This window comes from Rhinopithecus bieti, unplaced genomic scaffold (genome assembly GCF_001698545.2).
Source record: "Rhinopithecus bieti isolate Rb0 unplaced genomic scaffold, ASM169854v2 scaffold_33374, whole genome shotgun sequence".
NCBI lineage: Eukaryota > Metazoa > Chordata > Mammalia > Primates > Cercopithecidae > Rhinopithecus > Rhinopithecus bieti.
Window position 1 is genome coordinate 583,051 of NW_016814428.1, and position 21,760 is coordinate 604,810.

At 41.2% G+C, this 21,760-nt stretch overlaps 1 protein-coding gene across 1 annotated transcript in view; it reads right to left on the reverse strand.

The window, feature by feature from the left end:
* Positions 1 to 2,888: 2,888 nt before the first annotated feature.
* AP1S3 (adaptor related protein complex 1 subunit sigma 3) overlaps positions 2,889 to 21,760 on the reverse strand; it is an 83,808-nt gene continuing 64,936 nt past the window's right edge. Inside the window, exons 2-5 of the mRNA XM_017850277.1 lie at positions 21,315 to 21,493; positions 19,530 to 19,638; positions 9,553 to 9,690; positions 2,889 to 3,107 (exon numbers count right to left, since the gene is read on the reverse strand). Coding sequence (XP_017705766.1) covers positions 3,072 to 3,107; positions 9,553 to 9,690; positions 19,530 to 19,638; positions 21,315 to 21,493 — 462 coding nt within the window. The 3' untranslated portion in view covers positions 2,889 to 3,071. The remainder of the gene's footprint in view (positions 3,108 to 9,552; positions 9,691 to 19,529; positions 19,639 to 21,314; positions 21,494 to 21,760) is intronic.

Genomic DNA, 21,760 nt, shown 5'->3' on the forward strand with positions numbered 1-21,760 from the left:
TTGAGACAGTCTCACTCTGTCACCTGGGCTGGAGTACAGTGGCATGATCTCAGCTCACTGCAGCCTCTGCCTCCCGGGTTCAAGTGATTCTCCTGCTTCAGCCTCCTGAGTAGCTGGGACTACAAGCGTGCGTCACCACACTTGGCTAATTTTTGAATTTTTAGTAGAGACAGGATTTCACCATGTTGGCCAGGCTGGTTGCGAACTCCTGACCTCAGGTGATCTGCTGCCTTGACCTCCCAAAGTGCTGGGATTACAGGCATGAGCCACCTCGCCCAGACAAGACACATTTACTTTCTATGTTTGACACCGATACGAAGTCTGAGAAGCCCTGTCCATAGCTAGAGTGTCTAATATGGAATTATCCAGAACATGTGTAGTATATTTGAGTGAGGTTCAAGATATACCTTTATCCAAATATGGTGACAAATCTCAAAAGAACTGGAAAAACTGTGATGGATTTACATGAGGTCCATCTTTACAAAATTGTATTGAAAAATAAGTATTCGGCCAGGGGCAGTGGCTCATGCCTGTAATCGCACCTTGGAAGGCCAAGGTGGAGCGGATCACCTAAGGTCGCAGTTCAAGACCAGCCTGACCAACATGGAGAAATCTCAACTCTACTAAAAACACAACATTAGCTGGGCGTGGTGGTGCATGCCTATTAATACCAGGTACTCGGGAGGCTGAGGCAGGAGAATCGTTTGAACCCAGGAGACGGAGGCTGCAGTGACCTGAGATCACACCATTGCACTCTGGCCTGGGCAACAAGAAGCGAAACTCTGTCTAAAAAAAGAAAAGTAAAGAAAGAACTCTACCGCATTAAAAAGTTAAACCACAAAACTGAAGGTAAGCTAAAGTAAACAGAGTGATCAATCATACATGATAAACTTCAAGCTGATGCCATAATTGTAATTATATGGTAACTTGAAGAAATATTGGATAGTAAAAGCCTAATGATTATATTACATGCTAATCTGAGTTATTCGCTTTGAATAATGGTTATATTGAGGAATTGGTGAATTTTTCCCTTTGTTCTCCTGCTTGCTTTGCTGTTTTCCCTAAATATGTGTACTGAGATGAACTAAAGAGAATATTTTTCCATCAGGTTCTCTAAAAGTCTACCAGATGGGATCTCCCAAAGAATCCAATAGGAAACATACTCTTCTAGGAAATCACTGGAGGTCCCAAACCACTCTAATATGAATGATACCAGACCTCAAAGCTAACATTGAAAATGCATAGGTAAAACATCAAATAGCAGGCAGCAAGACAGAATACTACAAGCTTTTACTTTTTCTTTTTTTTTCTTTTTTGAGACAGAGTCTTGCTCTGTTGCCCACCCTGGAGTGCACTGGTGTGATCTTGGCTCACTGCAACCTCTGCCTCCCGGGTTCAAGCCATTCTCCTGCCTCAGCACCCCAAGTAGCTGGGATTACAGGCACCTGCCACCACACCCAGCTAATTATTTTGTTTGTTTGTTTGTTTGAGACAAAGTCTCGCTCTGTCGCCCAGGCTGGAGTGCAGTGGCGCAATCTCAGCTCACTGCAACCTTTGCCTCCCAGGTTCAAGTGATTCTCCTGCCTCAGCCTCCCGAGTAGCTGGGACTACAGGAATGCACCATCACACCCGGCTAATTTTTGTATTTTTAGTAGAGATAGGGTTTCACCCTGTTGGCCAGGATGGTCTCGATCTCTTGACCTCGTGATCCGCCTACCTCTGCCTCCCAAAGTGCTGGGATTACAGGCGTGAGCCACCACGCCCGGACTAATTTTTGTATTTGTAGTAGAGATGGGGTTTCATCATATTGGCCAGGCTGCTCTCGAACTCCTGACCTCAAGTGATCCACCTGCCTCGGCCTCCCAAAGTGCTGGGATTACAGGTGTGAGCCACTGCACCCAGCATACAAGCTATTTCCCTGTAATATGTTAGATCACTGTTAGTACCTGGTTGTACAGAATTTTCATTCCAGGAAGCACAAATGTGATATATTTACGGTAACAATGGTCAGCAGCAAATCTTTTCCTTGGGGAGGAAAGGGTGAGAAAAGAAAAAAGGAGGAAAAGAATCTACCACATAGGCCATGATAATCTTAAATGCTCTAAGTAAGCCATGTAATAAGTCTTCAAATGCATTAGAGATACATTAAAACATATTTGAAATGACATTTCCAGCATCTAAGAGTGCTTGGAACATGAATTTTAAAAAATAGTAGCAATAATTATTATTGCTATTGTTATTCATTCTTATACTATTTTAGAATAATAAAGGAAGTCATAGACACTGTATCTCTAGGTCTCTATAAATCTTAATAAATATATAGTTTGTAGAAAACCTTATTGGAATGTCCCTTATATTCAGTTAAAAGATAAATTAAAACCTCAGTCAAGATAGCAGCTTCTAAGGCATCAAAAACACTTATTAAGTTCTATACTCTTTGGTTATTTTCTTAATCCCAATTCTGAAAAAAAAAATGAATTCAGCACATTAAAATCAGACACGTTGTATGTGAAGTGCAGTTACAGTACTATTAAATGTATGAAAAATGTCTAGCATTACATATAAACTCTGCACTATTAACATAATTTTGAATTATTATACAAGTTAAAAAACTAAACATTTAGAAAATGTATTAATGACATCATATATACTTTACATTCAAAATCATGGATTATTCCAATATCGTTTTCAACCTGTCAGTAGAGGATCAAATGCAAAACAAAAAATTGCATCTAATTTATCTAAACTAGCTTAAAAATATAACATGGAGTTAAAACATTACAAATATTGTCGCTTGGGTTAGGTGGTAGTTACTTGAAACATTTAGAGCTACAAGTACTCTATACAGTATAATACAGACACATACTTTTTTTTCTTTGTTTTTTTTAAATAATACAGACACACAGTAATTATAAATATGTTAAACAACTTTAACTTTGTTAGTTAACAAAGAATCCCTTTAAATTATTTTTGGCATGGTGCCTGAGGCTCCATCAAAAAACTGGATGCGAGGCGTTGCTTATTTACAGCTTCATAACATGTAGTGCTGGAGTCTTCAAGTAGATTTCCAGTTAAAATGTAGGCTTATTCATGTATTCTTCCATTGTCTGAAAGCGAACAATAAATTAGAACAATTTTCCCTTTAAGTCACATCCTTCCTCAGACTGTGAAATCTTCTGCATTCTTTCATTTATTTGCCATTGTTGAAAACAAGTTGTCAAAAGGATACATGGACATAAAATCTTTGCATTCTAATCAAAGTTTGAGTATAATTTGTATACATATCCATATGGAACTGGAATTAAGTAACTTTCAACTGAGAAAAAGTTAAGCTTGATCATAAAGGGAATGTCTGATAAGAGAAATGCTCGACCAGTGTGGTATTCATGCCTGTAATATCAGCACTTTGGGAGGCTTATGTGGGCAGATCACCTGAGGTCAGCCTGGCCAACATGACAAAACCCCATCTCTATGAAAAATACAAAAATTAGCCAAGTGTGGTGGCATGCACCTGTATTCCCAGCTACTCAGAAAGCCGAGGCAGGCAAATTGCTTGAACTGGGAGGAGAGGTTAAAGTGAGCCAAGATTGCGCCCCTGCACTCCAGCCTGGGTGACAGACTCCATCTCAAAAAAAAAAAAAAGAGAGAGAGAGAAATGCTAAAGCAAAGTTGCCAAGATATCACTGTTGACTTAAGATAAACAAGCTTGCTAAAATGATCAGGAAGACCACATCCAGGTACCTGTATTAGAGAAATCTGAACTATATCTGTATAACATATGTATCATTACCAATATTGTGCAGAGCATCTTTATTATGCATATTGTCAAGACAAAAAAGACAAACAGACCAAAATTCTTAAGAACTTATTTACTTCTCTACCAAGCTCACAGGAAAAAATATATAATTTCTGCCATATGTTTTCAAAGGCTTCTTCCCAAAGTATACAAATTATGTTTCTTTTTAACTTTTAAGTTTAGAGGTACATGTGCAGGTTTGTTATATAGGTAAATGTGTGTCGTGGGGATTTGTTATACAGATGATTTCGTCATCCAGGTATTAAGCATAGTACCCATTAGTTATTTTTCTGATCCTCTCCTTCCTCCCAGCCTCCATCCTCTGAAAAGTTCCAGTGTGTGTTGTTCCCTTGTATGTGGCCATGTGTTCTCATCATTTAGCTCCCACTTTTAAGTGAGAACATGAAGCATTTGTTTTTCTGTCCCTGCACTAGTTTGCTCAGAATAATGGCCTTCAGCTCCCTCCATGTCCCTGCAAAGGATGTGATCTCATTCTTTTCATACTGCCCATCAGTTACTAAGTTTGCTAACATGCCCCAAAGCCATAATATTTTTTTTCAGCATTAAAAAAAAAAAAATGTTTGAACAGACTCACAATTACAGGTAGAGTTCAAAGTTAACAGTAACGTTGCCGGTCCTATACCATGCAAGACAGATGGGCTTTCTCTTGCACGCTCCCCTACTTTAAACATATATATTTGTGTCACACCAGGGCCCCAGGTTGAATCAATAAGAAAGCTCAAGAGGACAAAAAGTCAACCTGCCTCTTTCGTTTGAGTCACCATCTGCTCATTTAGCAATCCAAGTTCAACTCACTCTTAAGTTTAAACCCCAGGGTAGATGAATCATACGAACCTGCTGGGAAATATGCGGACTGACATGGGCTGAAGAGACCAAGGCTACCGGCTGAGCAAGATTGCTCAGGAGATACCAGGGCTAGAAATCTGCCCTTACCTTCAAAGGAGGTTTTCTAACTGGTTTTCACCAGCTCTATCTAGAATCCCAGAGTTCCTCTGCCGAAAAATACTTGTGTTCAGTCATCCACATTTGCTCAACAAAGCTCTCACCTCCTAAGTGGGCATTGGCCGAGACAGTCCTGTACCTCTCTACAGATGCTGCCCGTGGGATCTTGTAACTTAGCAAAGGGATCATACAGGCCATTGGGCCATGCTGGTTTTGTGGAATCCAGAGTTTACACCATTTACATGGGAATATAAAGTTACAAATACAAAATCAGGTATAAAGTGTACTTAGAATGAGAAAAGAAATGACCACAGATTATGAATTTTGAAGATGACAAGTATCACAAAATAAAAAACAGTTGCCTGCTATTTTCATTAATTAATTGACACTCCTCTATCATATATTATATTGTATGGCTATGTACTTTTTGCAGTTAAAATATCTTACTTTTGCAAACCTGACAAAAACCCATGACCAGATGGGGGCATTGCTAGGCCCTGCCTGCAGCCTTGAGAGGGGCCTGCAGATGACACTTTCCTGTCTTTGTGGTTCAGTGGCCTCTAGTCATTGGCACTACTCACATCACCAGATGACTCAGTCTGCTAAACACCACACTGGCTGCCCTGTCTGATCCCTGCCCTTAACCTTCAGTTACTCAAGGTTCAGGCTGTTACTCAAGCTATGTAAACAAATAAGGTAAAAGTTGGTATTTTCTTGAGCTTGCCACTTTAAAGGTTTGGGGCAAACTTTTAGAGCTGGCAGAATCTTGGTTACCCTTACCTTTGCAAGACAGGAGCTGGAGTCTGTATCTTGAGGCCTCTTCTGGATACATCTAGCTCTGTGGTGTTTCTTATGCATATAGTACACTGCATGTTACGACTTCCTACAGCATTGTGGTTTGGCTTAGCTATTAACATGGTTTACGCTTTTAAGGGTGACAGTGTTGGGGTGCACCTACCAGTTTCGCATGCATCCACACAAGGGCACATGGTATCCTGTTGCTCGTGAGATACAATCTGGCCCTTCCCTTCTTTTTTCCAAGATTCACCCAGGCTGGAGTACAGTGGTGTGATCACTGCTCACTGCAGCCTCAACCTTTCAGGCTCAAGTGATCCTTTCACCTTAGCCTTCCAAGTAGTTGGAATTACAGATGCACACTACACCTGGCTAATTTTATTACTTTTTGTAGAGACCAGGTTCTCACAATGTTGCCTGGGCTGGTCTCAAAACCCCTGGGCTCAAGCTGTCCTTCTGCGTCAGCCTTCTGAGTAGCTGGAATTGCAGGTGCACACCACCATACCTGGCTAATTTTATCATTTTTTTGTAGAGACAAGGTTCTCACTATGTTGCCTAGGCTGATCTCAAACTCTTGACTTAAGCGATCTTCCTACCTGGGACTCCCAAGGTGCTGGGAATACAGGCATGAGCCATCACACCTGGCCTTGAGCCCCCCTTCTTGACAGGCTGTTAGTCGGGGTAAAACATGTACTGTTTGTTGCTCCCATGTATTGCAAGTCCTGTGGTTAATGACCACTATCGCCTTTGAGAGTTTCATTTTCTTTTCTTTTTATTTCTTTTTTTTTTAAGACAGAGTCTCACTCTGTTGCCCAGTCTGGAGTGCAGTAGCATGATCTCGGCTCACTGCAACCTCCGCCCCCTGGGTTCAAGCGATTCTCCTGCCTCAGCTTCCTGAGTAGCTGGGATTACAGGTGCCCACCACCACATCCCACTAATTTTTATATTTTTAGTATTTTTAGTAGAGACAGGGTTTCACCATCTTGGCCAGGTTGGTCTTGAACTCCTGACCTCGTGATCCACCCGCGTCGGCCCAAAGTCCTGCGATTACAGGCAGGAGCCACTGTGCCCAGCATTTTTTTTTTTTTTTTTTTTTTGAAATGGAGTCTTGCTCTGTCACCCACGCTGGAGTGCAGTGGCAGAATCTTGGCTCACTGCAACCTCTGCCTTCTGGGTTCAAGTGATTCTCCTGCCTCAGCCTCCCCAGTAGCTAGAGTTACAGATGTGCAGCATCACACCCGGCTAATTTTTGTATTTTTAGTAGGGACGGGGTTTTGCCATGTTGACTAGGCTGGCCTCGAACCCCTGACCTCAAGTGATTTGCCCACCTCGGCCTCCCAAAGTGCTGGGCTTACAGACATGAGCCACCACACCCAGCCAGAGGGTTTAATTTTCCTTCTAATAACTTCGTGCCATTGTCCACATTGTTGTTACCCCCAAATAAGTATTCACAACCAAGTAAACAGTTCCTCTCTTTTCCTCTTATCAACCTCTAGCCACCACACACTCAGAATAAGCTTTGAGGATTTGGAGATTTGAGACTATGTGTCTTCTTACTAAATATGCAGGCAGGTGTAGCTTTTTAAAAGTTATTATTATTCTAAGAAACTGTTATTAAGTAGGAGTTAGAAAAAAGTCTTAGGGGCTACTGAAGATTGACAGCTGTTCTCACAGCTAAAGCAATGTCACAAAGGCCTCCCTTAACCTTCAGTTACTACAAATATAGGATTGGGTCCAAAACACAGGAAAAAAAAAAAGCAGTAATTGTTTTCCTTTCCTTTATTCAAGTATATTACTGGCTCCTATCCAGTTTAAACTTCTTAAGTAGGCAAGATATACAAAGTCAATTTTTCAACAAGTTCCCCAAAATATTCATTGACTTCACTGAATACCAGAGCCCAAGAGAAGGCTAAGAACACTCTCTGTATTTGGCAAGTGTTGTTAATGCCACAGAAGAGACTGAGAGGACGGCCATGACATTGCCTGCTCACAATAGGGACACCGGGGCTAAATGCAAGGTCCCCTGAGACCTACCCATCAAGCCCCTCCACTCAATCACCAGGAACATGAACTACCAATTAGCGTTTAATTGTAAAAGAGCTCACTCTTGAAATACCTAATTCCTACATTTAAATGGAACTAGCAACACCAAATTTATGACAACCTGTTTCCTAATTTGAGAGGATTTCAAATTAACCCAGGTGTGTCTTGGCCCTCAATTCAGCTTTAATTACTAAAGTGCCAAAGAGTTCATTAAAAAGTCTGTTTCTCCTGTGAGGAGATTCCACAGTCAGGACCCTGAGGTCCTGAAGTTAAAAAAACCTCCGCCCCCTCCACCTGCCACCAGCTCCCAGTATATTTTATGAAACACTGTTTTGTGAAATTTCCAAACCACCGATTTCTCAAATACCTTGTAAAGTTTTCCTCCCTGTGGCATTTGGAGACGGCCAAATCAACATCGGAGTTTAAATGCATTTTTTGAGGTGAGACACCTCTGGTAATGAATGCATTGGCCTTCTAATGGGCACACGCAGCTGCTTACGGCACCCACTCAAATAGATGTTTCCCTCCACATCCATTCACCAGAGGACTGATCCTCTGGCTGGGCGGGAGCAAGTAATCAGCCCAAAGATGCACCAAAACAGTTGCTGGGAGTTCACACCTAATGGTATTTTGTTAATTTAATCACCCTATTCCAAATAGCAGAAAAAAAATAGCTTTAATGCCAGTTTTACTTATTTGTTTATTTATTTATTGAGATGGAGTCTCGTTCTGTCACCCAGGTGGTACAGTGGCGCTATCTCAGCTCACTGCAACCTCTGCCTCCCGGGTTCAAGTGGTTCTACGGCCTCAGCCTCCCGAGTAGCTGGGATTACAGGCGCCCATCACCATGCCTGGCTAATTTTTGTGTTGTTAGTAGAGATGGGGTTTCATCATGTTGGCCAGGCTGGTCTTGAACTCCTAGCTTCAAGTGATCTGCCTGCCTTGGCCTCCTAAAGTGCTGGGATTACAGGAGTGAGCCACTGCATCCGGCCAAATGCCAATTTTAAAAAGGTACTTTACAATGCTCTGGATCTTCTTGACCTATTTATTTGAAAATAGGAAGATGGGAAGACCCACTGAGGCTGTGGGAAGAAGAATCTAGAGGTGGCAGGGCTGGGATGGAACCCAGGCCCTCAGAGCATCTCATTTGGGAGGGCAGAGGTGAGTGGGGTGAAGTGCTCTTTCTCACAGTGTCCTGGGAGGAATGAAGGGGTAATGTAGGCAAGTTCCCTGAGGAAGTATGATGTAAATCTGTGCTGCTTCTAAAAGAACATTCCCACTTTATTTTATATAGAAATCCCAGAGTCCAGGACAGTACCAAATGGATGCTTCTGGGCCCATTTACACCTTGGCTAGCAAGCTATGGTGTTCCCAATTTCTTTATGCAGACAGGAGCACACACACAGCCTTCCCAAAAGGTGTAAGAAATTTTAATTAAAATGATAAATGCCATGCTCAATAATAAAGCTTTAATATCCCTGGCAAACAAAATAACAACGTACTGCTATTCTCCTTTCCCAGGGCAGTATAGGTATTTTAATGAAAGTCTTTTTATACAGCTCATAAAATTATTCTTGAAAAGAATAGCACTAAGTATTTGATACCTTTTTGGCAGTGGAGGACTCTTGCACTCCAAAGCTCAGCCAAACGTGAAGAGCAAAGACTCTAAAGCCCAATTACTTGGGTTCAAATCTCTATTCCACACTTCCTAGCTGTGTGAAATTGAGCACGTCACTCAACCTCTTGGTGTCTCAGTTTACTCATCTGTAAAGTGGGAGTAACACCACCACCTACCTTTTCAAGTTGTTGTGAGAATTAAATAAACTAATACATATAAATAGTTCAGAAACTGTACCCAGCACAGAGTAAGTACTAAGTCTTGGTTAATATTATAATTATTAACACTATCATCATTATCATCATTTTTCTCCCATGGTTTGGGAAACTGTACTGACCTCCTGTAGCATATCAGAGTCTTCAATGGCTTTGACAGCAATTTTCTTGGATGTTTCCTGAATTTCTCCACCTATTATAAACTCGTCCAGGATGAAGTAAGCCTTTTCAAAATTAAAGATAATATCCAGCTCGCAGACCTGGTAGAACAAAAACAAATGTTTTGATAAACTTGCAGTTGTATCAGGGGAAACATCTGCCCGAATCTCGAGCTGTTTCGGTTTGCACTCATGTGGCATACCAAAAATTAAAATATCAGATGGCATTTTAAGGACAGAAAAAAAGAACAGGGAACGCCAGGCCTTTAATAAACAGAATGCCACATTCTATTAAAGCAAAGCATGTCCTTAGATAATAATGTTTTGTGTTGCAACAGGAAATTTGAGGCTCAGTAAGGGAATGAGGCCACTCGGCTCCTCTTTCTATCTGCACCAAGAAAACTGAGCCACAGCTGCATTCCAGGCAGGAGGGCAGAGCTTCATTGCTCCTGCTCTCTGCTCTGTAAATCTTGGCTTCCAGCTTTAGAACGCTCTCAGAAACTAACTCTTCAGAGGAAAATTAACCCAACTGTGCTAATTTTTCTCAAAATTATGTCACAGCGCCAGTGGTTCTCAAACTCATTCCAAAGGCTCATTAAAACACACGGTGCTGCGGCCCACCCCCAGAGTTTATGACTAGATAAGGTCTAGATAAGAACTGAGAATCTGCACTTTTAAAAGGTTCCCAGGTGATGCTGAGGCCGCTGGACTGGGGGATTTCACATCAAGAACGCCTGGCACACAGCAAAGCAGACTCTGATAGATTTTGGTGTTTATTTCAGTATAGCAAGCATGGCAAGATCGCTCCCATCATCCAAATAAGGCTTATTTCCCGTGCTCACACACTATCCTTGCTGTCTTACTCCCTACTTATTCCTCTACTTACTGACACATTTTCTTTCCATACCATACCCCATCCACCCAGCTGAAGTTGTTCTCTTGAAACTCTGCTCAGTGAGTCTCCAGAGTGCATAAATGTCTTCTTTTGAGAAGTGTCTGTTCATATCCTTCACCCACTTTTTGATGGGGTTGTTTTTTTCTTGTAAGTTTGTTTAAGTTCTTTGTAGATTCTGGATATTAGCCCTTTGTCAGATGGATAGATTGCGAAAGTTTTCTCCCATTCTGTAGGTTGCCTGTTCACTCTGATGATAGTTTCTTTTGCTGTGCAGAAGCTCTTTAGTTTATTTAGATCCCAATTGTCTATTCTAGCTGTTGTCACTAGTCATTAGAAAAATACAAATCAAAACTACAATGAGATACCATCTCACACCAGTTAGAATGGCGATCATTAAAAAGTTAGGAAACAACAGGTGCTGGAGACGATGTGGAGAAATAGGATGCTTTTACACTGTTGGTGGGAGTGTAAATTAGTTCAACCATTGTGGAAGACAGTGTGGCAATTCCTCAAGGATCTAGAACCAGAAATACCATTTGACCCAGCAATCCCATTACTGGGTATATACCCAAAGGATTATAAATCATTCTGCTATAAAGACACATGAACACGTATGTTTATTGCAGCACTATTCACAGTAGCAAAGACTTGGAACCAACCCAAATGCCCATCAATGATAGACTGGATAAAGAAAATGTGGCACATATACACCATGGAATACTATGCAGCCATAACAAAGGATGAGTTCATGTCCTTTGCAGGGACATGAAGCTAGAAACCATCATTCTCAGCAAACTAACACGAGAACAGAAAACCAAACACTGCATGTTCTCATTCATAAGTGGGAGGTGAACAATGAGACAGGGACACAGGGAGGGGAACATCACACACCAGACCCTGTCATGGGGTGGGGGGCCAGGGGAGAGATAGCATTAGGAGAAACACCTAATGTAGATGACAAGCTGATGGGTACAGCAAACCACCATGGCACATATATACCTATGTAACAAAACTGCATGTTCTGCACATGTATCCCAGAACTTAAAGTATAACTGAAAAAAAAAAGGGAGGAGAAAAAAAAAAAAAGAAGAAAGTCTCCAGACCTCCCCAACGTTTACCTCTCAGCGGCATGTGGTACTCTTCACCAGTCCTTGTTCCTTGAAAATCTCTTCTCCTTTGCTCTCCTGATTTTGGCAATACCGCTTAATGCCTGTTTTTCTCGTCTATCTGTGATAATTCCTTCTCAGATTCCTCGGATAATTTATCTCCCTCCGACCCTGCATTTCTTTAAGAATTATTTAACGTGTGCCTAGCACATATCAATCAACAGAACAGACAAACATCTCTGCTTCATGTTGCTTATATTCTAGCCGCCCATCTTCTCCTTGAATATTCATGTTCCTCAAGGGAGCCTCTTCTCTTTGCAAAATGCATTCTCCTGGACCATCTTGCTGGCTCTCTACAGCTGTGTCTAGCATGCAGGGAGCTCAACAAACCTAGATGACTAGCCCTGATCCCCCTCTGGTTCACTAGTCCAATATTTTCACCCACTAACTAGACATATTTACTTGCCTATTCCTCAATCCATGTCACCATGTCCCAAACTGACATCAAGATTATTCTTTTTCCTTTAGTCCCTATTTTGCTTAGGAGTTGCAACCTCTTTCTAATTGCTCCATCTAATTCATTCTAGAGTTCAACCAACATACTTCCCCTTCCCCACTCATTCCTCTCCCTCCCTTGATCTCATCCCTCTGGATTTGGTCATCAGTTCCTGCTGATTCTATTGTCTTAATAAGTCCCTACCCTTCTTCCCTTCTCTGCTTTCACAGCTGCTGCTCAGGCCTGCAACACTTCTCAAACAGGCCACTGCAATGACCTTCCAGGTGGCGGCTGTGCCTGCTCAAGACCACTGACCACTAACGCTTTGCTAAAATGCTGATCTTGTGCCTCTCCTGTGTAAGGTCTTCAGGACAAAGGCATATAGGAATCTTTACCAGCCTGGGCCCTGCTGTCTGGTTTCCTGCACCAGTGTTCATCCGTGCATCTGACACACATGCCACAAACTCACAATGTCACGGTGCTTTTTTGTGCCTTTGCCCTCTGCACATTCCAAGAATTCTTGGATTGTGTCCTCAAATGTCCTTTTCTTTATTCTCCTGCTGGCAAAACCAAGTTCATTTTTTCAAGGCCAAATTCAAAAGTCAGGCACATGGCAATTCCCCATTTCCCCATTCAAATTTCACATCACTTCCTGTGGGTTCTCACCTACATCTTCTGTGCACTGGTTTATGTTTATTGATTACTAATCACTCCCCCCATGCTGTGAGTTCAGGACAAAAACTTTGTCTTCATCATCTTTCTATCCCTGGTTTCTGGCACATTGTAAGACACAAAAAATGCTTGTAAGATAAATGAAGGAGCAGGTTTAAACAGAGGCCTTGTCCAGGCACGGTGGCTCATGCCTGTAATCCCAGCACTTTGGGAGGCTGAGGTAGGTGGATCACTTGAGGTCAAGAGTTCAAGACCAGCCTGGCCAACAAGGTAAAACCCCGTCTCTACTAAAATACAAAAATTAGCCGGCATTGTGGTGCACAACTGTAATTCCAGCTACTCAGGAGGCTGAGGCAGAAGAATCACTTGAACCCGGGAGGTAGAGGTTGTAGTGAGCCAAGATCATGCCACTGCACTCCAGCCTGAGTGACAGAGCAAGACTCCTTCTCAAAAAATAAAAATAAATAGATATAGGCCTTGTTTCTAATATGCTAGAGATTAATGGCATCCCAGATACAATTCTATGGTTGTACTGAATGCTATAACTTTGCATGAAATAGATATCAATATTTTAGCAAATTCCTCCATAATTTACAAGTTAGGTCAATAAACTAGCAAACTCCACAAGGAACATGGTTTAAGTTGACAGATCCAAATGAATCCAACTTCTACACAGAATTACCATGGCATACTGGGGGTATACCATTGTTTATTTAAGCAGTTCCTTTATGGATATGGGCAGACTTTGGGCTGTTTCCACTTTTTATTCTAAATGATGCTGCCATAATTTTTGTTGTGTATTGTACACTAATTTGAGTATAGCGTAGGAATAAATTCCTCGGGGGAATTGTTGGGTCAAAGGATTTATATATTTAAAACTGATAAACACTAAAATGTGGTCCTCCAAAGTAGTCTATAAAAATTAAAAGTTTCACTAACAGTAGGAGTGATTACCTATTTATGCCATCTCCAGCAATGGATAGTCTCTAAATTTTCAGAGGAACATTAATTAAATTTGTACTTCCCTGCTTATTAGTGAGACTGTACATCTTATTAGATGTGCACTGGCCTTTTCCATTTCTTGCCTTGTCTACAAATTGCTTCTTAAAGACTTTGGTTTTTTCTATTGTAATATTTATCTTAGAAATTTGAATGATTCTTTCGGTATCACAGATACTGTCTCCTTTCCCTGCTGTTGTATATGTTGCAAGCATTTTCTATGTAAAAGCTGAAAAGAATGAGGTAGATTTACATGCACAAATATGGCAAGAGCTCTAAGATAGACTAGTAAGGGGGAAAAAAAGCAAGTTGCAGAATAATATGCAGAATGAAATCTCATTTTTAAAAACTATATGTTTAGAGGGGTATGTAAAATATGCATCATTTTGCAGTTTTAAACAATAGAAAGGAACAAAGAGAAATCACAATAGATCAGACATCCATGTACATGAAAGAAGGTATGAGAAGTAAGCAGTTACCAGAGGTCAGAAAAGGCAGAAGTCAGGAGTTACAGTAGCAAGCTGAGGAACCGCAGAGTTCAAGGCAGGCGTAGACCAGGAATCCAAGACAGACAGGAGCCTCATTAGGAGAAACAAGCAATTAAAATCCTGCAAAGTGAACCTGACAGATACTAATGAAAATTCTCTAGGAATTTCTTATACCCCACTTTGATGCATCTCCAGGTCTGGGTCCTCCAGCAGCCATGGGGCAATTAATTTACTGTACTAGTTTCAAGGGATAAGGGTAAGGTAAGGTGGTATGCAGAGTTAGAGACATGATACACACACACACACACACACACCCCTTGATATACAGTTACTATCTTTAGATCTGAAGAGAAATGAATATGCAAGTTCCATAGGCATTACAAAGAATGTTACAACTGAGCAACTATTTCACATACAGCAACCAGAAAGTGCTACCCTATGGTTATTCTTTGAGTCTGCTGCCATCTGAGAATGAGAGAAAATACCCAGGAAGACCCTTAGACCAGTTCAGATTCAATTTTTTTTTTTTTTTCTTTCTTTTTTTTTTTTTTTTTTGAGACAGTCTTACTCCATCACCCAGGCTGGAGTGCAGTGGAGTCATCTCGGCTCACTGCAACCTCCACCTCCTGGGTTCAAACAATTCTTCTGCCTCAGCCTCCTGAGTAGCTGGGATTACAGGCATACGCCACCAGGCCTGGCTAATTTTTTTATTTTTATTTTTAGTAGAGACAGGGTTTCACCATGTTGGCCAGGCTGGCCTTGAACTCCTGACCTTAAGTGATCCCCTCCACCTTGGCCTCCCAAAGTCCTGGGATTACAGGCATGAGCCACTGTTCCCAGTCCCAATTCACGTTTCTGAAACTACTGCCTAATTACTCACACCTGTAATCCCAGCACTTTTCGGGGACCGAGGCGGGCAGATCACTTGAGGTCAAAAGCTCGAGACCAGACTGGGCAACGTGGGCAAAGATAGAAACTATCATTTAACTTTATCTTCAATGTCCTAGCCTTGTGCTCTACTGTAATTTGGCTTCAGGTTCTTTTCTTACAGCAGAATTCATGATGCAGTGAGATTATTTATGGCATTTCACCAACTGAATCCTTTTGGACAGAATCTAAGAAGCACATGTCCTTATTAAATTATGCTCTAAAGTAAATACAAAAAGTTTCAAGTTACATGCAGCAAATGCTTCAAATAACAGTAAACGATATAAGTACCATAAAGCTATATATAAAATAAGAACAGGCCGGGCACAGTGGCTCACACCTGTAATCCCAACACTTTGGGAGGCCGAGGTGGGTGGATCACCTGAGGCCAGGAGTTCCAGGCTAGCCTGGCCAACCTGACGAAACCCCATCTCTACTAAAAATACAAAAATTAGCCAGGCGTGTTGGTACACGCCTGTAATCCCAGCTACTAGGGAGGCTGAGGCAGGAGAATTGCTTGAACCCAGGAGGCAGAAGTTGCAGTGAGCCGAGATCACGCCACTGCACTCCAGCCTGGGCGACAACAGCGAGACTCCATCTCAAATATAAAATAAAATAAAACGAGAATAATTATAATGCAATGTACAACTATATAGCAATGAAGAGTTTGTTGAGTATTGCTATCAAGCCATCTCTTTGCCCCTCCCAGCAGCCTTACAAGGTTAGCAAAGTAAACATTTCTCTTAACCTTTTGAGGGTCATTTTCTCATCTGTAAAACAGAGATACATGACAGGCCCCAAATCCTTGAATTGGTGAGTCAGTGAGCCTACACCAGCATCTGAGGGACTCATAGCGTTCTTCCCCAACAGCAAAAAACAAGCAAACAAAAACTCCCTTCATCAAGTTTAAAAGCTCTCTGGGACATCAACATCCTCACACATGGAGGCACCAGTAAAAATTCACACTATAGTCTGTAATGCAGAAACATGGCAGGTATCTAAATCCTCAGATTCTTATCTGGCATGAGACTTTGAGGCATTTCCCCTGAGCCTCTATAATTTGAGGTTAATGCTACTTACTGAAGATCGGAAGATTAACTAGTTAATCCTTGTAAATCTCCTTGGAATTGAAAAGTGCTAAAAAAAAATACATATTTTAAATTAGTAGCCAGAGATTTTGATCCATCTGTCTTCAGCAGATAATATTTTCCTGTGTTATAAGAGAAGCTCAGTACCAAGTTTTCCCCTAGATAACATTATATAAGGGCAGAATTCAAGGAAAGCTTTAGCATTAATATGGAAGGAAAAGAAAACCAAAGAGAAGTATTTTATTGCTGAGATTATGTCAATGAGAATTCAGTACTGGAAGTCTTTGCTCATTACTGTTAATTAAGAAGAACTGAACTTCTACTGGGCATATAGCCTTGAATTGCTGTTAGCTGCTCTTAGCTTAATGAAAGATTCATTGAATTTTTTAATAAATTAAATTTTGGTACATGACAAAGACAGAGCTTCCAAAGGTATACCAAAATAGAATGGAAAATTAATGTTAGAGAAATGGGAATTCATTCTGACTCTCTTTGTACTTTAACTGGGTTTAGCATGGGTGAAGGTCACTCAAGTTCCCTTGAGAAGCAGAATGCCCTGAGATGTCTGGTTGAAATTTGGTCAGATAGATTGAGATCAAAATTCAGCCACAATTCACATTATCATAGTTGGTTTAATCTACGAAAATGCGACAGGTCAGGCCAGAGTTCAGAAATGAGAAAGAGAAGGCAGGTTATGGGAATGCTCAGACCTCAGGGAAACTTCTTCAGGCTCTTGCAAGAGGCCCAGTCTGTAGTTTATTTCAAAGGAAAGTACAAAAATGTGAGAATTCATTTGAATAGTAGAAAGTATTAAATTAAATAATATGTTTGAAAACGTGCTATTATACATTTGCAAATTTCTCCTTTAAAAAAGGAAATAAACTTGGTACACCAAGAGGAGAAAGAAAAGATGGTCTAGTTGTCTTATTGCTGTTATATACTGACCAACAACCTGAAATCCCTGAAGCAATATTTTAGGTCTTACAATATCCTTTGCGAAGGGGAAGAAAAGGGAGGGAGGAAAAATTCTTTTAGAAATCTATCCAGTGTTCATCCTTAGGAAAAGTGTTGCAACAAATCTGATAAAATTTGTTCAATATTGCAAATACTGGTCATTCTGTTAAAGAGAATAACAAAAAAAAAAAAAAACTCTTCTAGAAGCAAATTATCCTACACTTAACAAAAATCTTCAGTGAGTAAGGGAAAAGGGTATTAAGAGAAGAAAACACTTTCCAAATCCAGTGATTTATTTCTTGAGACTGTTAACTGGATTAAATGTTTTGGAACATTTGCTATCAGATCTGGCCCACAGCTGTTACAAGTTAAGTGGTGGGGGTATAAAATGAGTCACAAAGCATGGTCTCAAGAGAATTGCAATTTGGTGGTTGAGCAAATTGGGTGCCAATGAGGGACACTCCAAGGTCATTCCTTGGTGCTGGAGAACTTTCAGGTATATAAAAAGGGAAATGTAGCCTGGAGGCAGTGGCTCACGCCTGACGTTGGGAGGCCAAGGCAGGTGGATCCCCGAGGTCAGGAGTTCAAGACTAGCCTGGCCAACATGGTGAAACCCCATCTCTAATAAAAACATAAAACTGAGCCAGGCATGGTGGCAGGGGCCTGTAATCCCAGCTACTCGGGAGGCTGAGGCAGGAGAATCACTTGAACTCAGGAGGCAGAGGTTGCAGTGAGCAGAGATCGTGCCATTGCACTCCAGCCTAGGCAACAAGAGCAAAACTCTGTCTCAATAAATAAATCAATCAATAAAAAAGGGAAGTGCAACAAGGCTGGAGGAGTGGTCAGGGGTCCACGCTTTGAAAGGTTAAACGACAGGCTAGGGAGATTGATTTTATTTATTGTACATGATGGAAAGTGGCTGTGAAGGAATGCCACACCTATATCTGGGTTTTTTAAGGAAGATGGTAACTAATAAGGCAAGAGGGTGAACAGAGAAAAGCTCAGAGGCATAAAAAGCCAGGTAGGATGTTTAAGAGAAAAGCAAAATTGAAATTCCAAGTGAACCTATACCAGTAAGAGTGGAAAGAAGGAAATGAACGTCAGCCCAATTTGAATAGATAGAGGCAGATTCCGGTAAAGCGTAGAAAAAGACAAAAGAAACAGCATCCTTTTGCACTGAAGGATTCTGGAACATAACAAATTCCAATCACAAGACAGAACGAATTTTCAGTAGATGAGTTTGGTTCTGGACCATGAGAAGCCCAGTGAAGACTGTCACCAACCAGGGGAAGAAGAGTCACATAGTAAGGGATTTCCAAGGCAGAGAGTCAGTACACACAGAGTTAGGAACAAATGAGGGCATTTAGGGATAGGCAGAGGAAGGCAGCTGAGTGGAAGAAACCAAGGAGGGGCCTTCAGAAATAACAGGACAAGAGTCAGCAGAAATCAATGTCATGGCCAAATCAAGAATTTAAAGAAAGCGTCATGATGAACAAGGGTACGGTGCTGCAGCGTGAAGCAGGTGAAGGCAGGTGAAGACGCGAGAAGAATCGCTGGTGTCCACCCACAGGAGGGTTCAGTGGTAACTTGCTGATTTCCTTGGAGAGTAAAAATGGACCCATGCTGTAAGCGCTGCCAAGTGAATGAGTTCTGAGGACAGGAGCACCTAGCATAGCATATCACTTGGCAGAAAATGCAAAAAGATTATTGAATAGCAATGTGAAAGAAAAGGATCTGGTTTTCTGTTTGTTGCTATTTTCTTATGCATAAATAACTAAGAATACTTATAGCTTAGAAAAAAAGCCAGAGAAAGGATAAAAAGTCAAAACAGAAAAGAGATGACAAAGTCAATGAAGTACAAAGAACAGAATATCAAGAAATCCTTCAGAGTTAAATTCTGGTTCACTGAAATAAGGTCTCTGGTGCATTTGTAGTAGGAAGGTAAAGATACATCCACCTCTTGAAAGCTTTGGGTGGCCAGGCGTGGTAGGTCATGCCTATAATCCTAGCTCTTTGGGAAGCTGAGGTGGGAGAATTGCTTGAGGCCAAGAGTTCAAGACCAACCTGGGCAACATAGCAGGACCCCGTCTCTATTTAAAAAGGAAAAAGGAAAGCTTTGGGTCTTTCATTTACTAAGAATTACAGGTAGGGAGAAAAGTCTTGTATTCTAATCTTAGGGGACTAAGGTGATCTTTGGTTCAAGTTCAATTCATATTTTAGATGTGAGAGAGAAAAGGGATGCGATGAAAGACAGAACTGAACTAAGAGCTGAGATGGGGACTGTAGCTAATCCTAACCGACAAGGACAGCACTTACATTTCCAAAATATTTGTCCAGCAGCTCCACGTAACGATGCACAATCTCTAGCGTCAAGAGCTCATTGTCCTGATTTTCTATTGCACAGCAAAAATATAAACTAGCATACCTTGAAATGAAAAATAACAAAAGGAAAATATGACGATACATTAAGCAACCTGGAGGCAGTTTTCCCGTGAATATGTAGTCACCTCCTCCCCCGCTGAGCCTCTCCTCATCCAAGAATGAAATCATTATTCATCACCCCCAATAGCCTCCTGAAATATAAATCAGAATATATGAAAATGCTGTGGGGGTTGGATTACTTCCGTTAATTACGCATGAAAGGCTCTCAACAAAATTGTACCTTGAAGAGCTATTATCAGGAGGACAGTATCCTTTCGCCCCTGGTAATCAGGGTGTCTTCACACCCCTCTCCAGCTTGTCAACTGTTTTTTATAAAATAGAAAGCCCTGACCAGTGCTGTCAGGAGCCCACGCTCCCCACCCTCCCGCTTCACAACGGGCTTCAGTCATTCTGTGTGAGCCTCCCTCCTCAACTTGTCAGACTCCAACCTTGGGGCCAGCAGATGGGGCTTCGCAGGCACTTGCTGGTAATTTACTCCACTAAGTATCAGTCTGTGAAGGTTACCTCTGTTTTTCCCAATCAGTTTTACAGACACCCTTTGCAAGAGCATATCTAAGGAGCATAACTGCTTCCAGGAGTTGCAGTGGGGTGTTGGATACAAGGTCAAGTTAGCTGTGTTCTGTTCCTGGCTTAGGCATCAATTACCTGGGTCTCTAAGGGCAAAATCATGTTACCTCTCAGGCTTAGTTCTCTCACCTATGGAGGGTCCTTTCTAGTAATGGTCTTGCCATGGCAAGGAGGTATGGTAAAAAGAATATGCAGGCTTTAAAGCCAAAAAGATCTGGATTTGAAGCCTGGCTCTAGCAATTAACACTCAATTACTGTGACTGGGAACTGACTACTTAAACTCTTTGTGTCCTCAATGTACTCATCACAAATTCAAGTAATAGGCATAATAAGAGCTGTCCCACTGAACACATCCCCATCTCTCTGTCATACTAACCTCCATTTTTTCCAAAGCACTTGTTACTGACTAAAAATATTTTATTTGGTTACTTAATAAATATGTATACTACATGACAGCAGGAATGTCAACTGTCTTGTTCACTGATGTATTCACAGCCATTAGAACAATGCAGGAATGGCGGGCATGACAGCTAACACCTGTAATCCCAGCGCTTTGGGAGGCCGAGGCAGGTGGATCACCTGAGCACAGGAGTTCCAGACCAGCCTGGCCAACACGGTGAAACCCCACCTCTCTTAAAATACAAAAATTAGTCAGGCATAGTGGCAGATGCCTGCAATCCCAGCTACTCAGGAGGCTGAGGCAAGAGAATCGCTTGAACTCAGGAGGTGGAAGTTGCAGTGAGCCAAGATCATGCCATTGCACTCCAGCCTGGGTGACAGAGTGAGATTCCATCTCCAAAAAATTAAAAAAGAACGATGCCAGGAATGTAACAGGTTTTCATACCACTTTTCTTGAATGCATGCGTGCACTATCAAGGTGTAGTTTATTTACCTAGAATCCATCCTGGTACCTAGAATTTCTTTCAATAAAATGAGAGTTATTTTCTAGTTAGTCTATTGGTACAAATATCTGGGCCCCAGCCTTCAAAGATTTCAGTAAGTGATGGAATTGGTATAGCAATCTAAAATGTTCAGGATTAGAACAAACCAAAACAAGACTGAGAAACTGAGCTCTCAAAAAGTTACTCACACCTTTTATAAACAAGTTTTAGTTCCTTCCAGTCAACAAAACTGCTTGTCCTGTGACCACGGGAGAGAATAATCTGAACAATTTCCCGGGTGATCTTCTTCCTCTCTTTGTCAGGCAGAGTGATGTACCATTTCTGTAGCCGCAATTTCCCTTGTCGACTGAAGAGCAATATGAAATGTATCTAGAACAAACAAAGCACACAAAAAACAGAACCGGATCAACCAAGTCATTCTGTCGTTCTGCAAAGACACTGAAATTCAGTGATGGATTTACATAGAAAGATAATTCTGAACAGATGAAAAAACACTTATCAGCATGGAAACTATCTCATCTGACAAATTATATTTAACCCATCAGAGAAAAAAGAAATGTGTATATCACAGACGTAGCTTACTTTTATTAGAGGAGAAAACTAAGTTTTTTATTTTAATTCTTTTTTTTTTTTTTT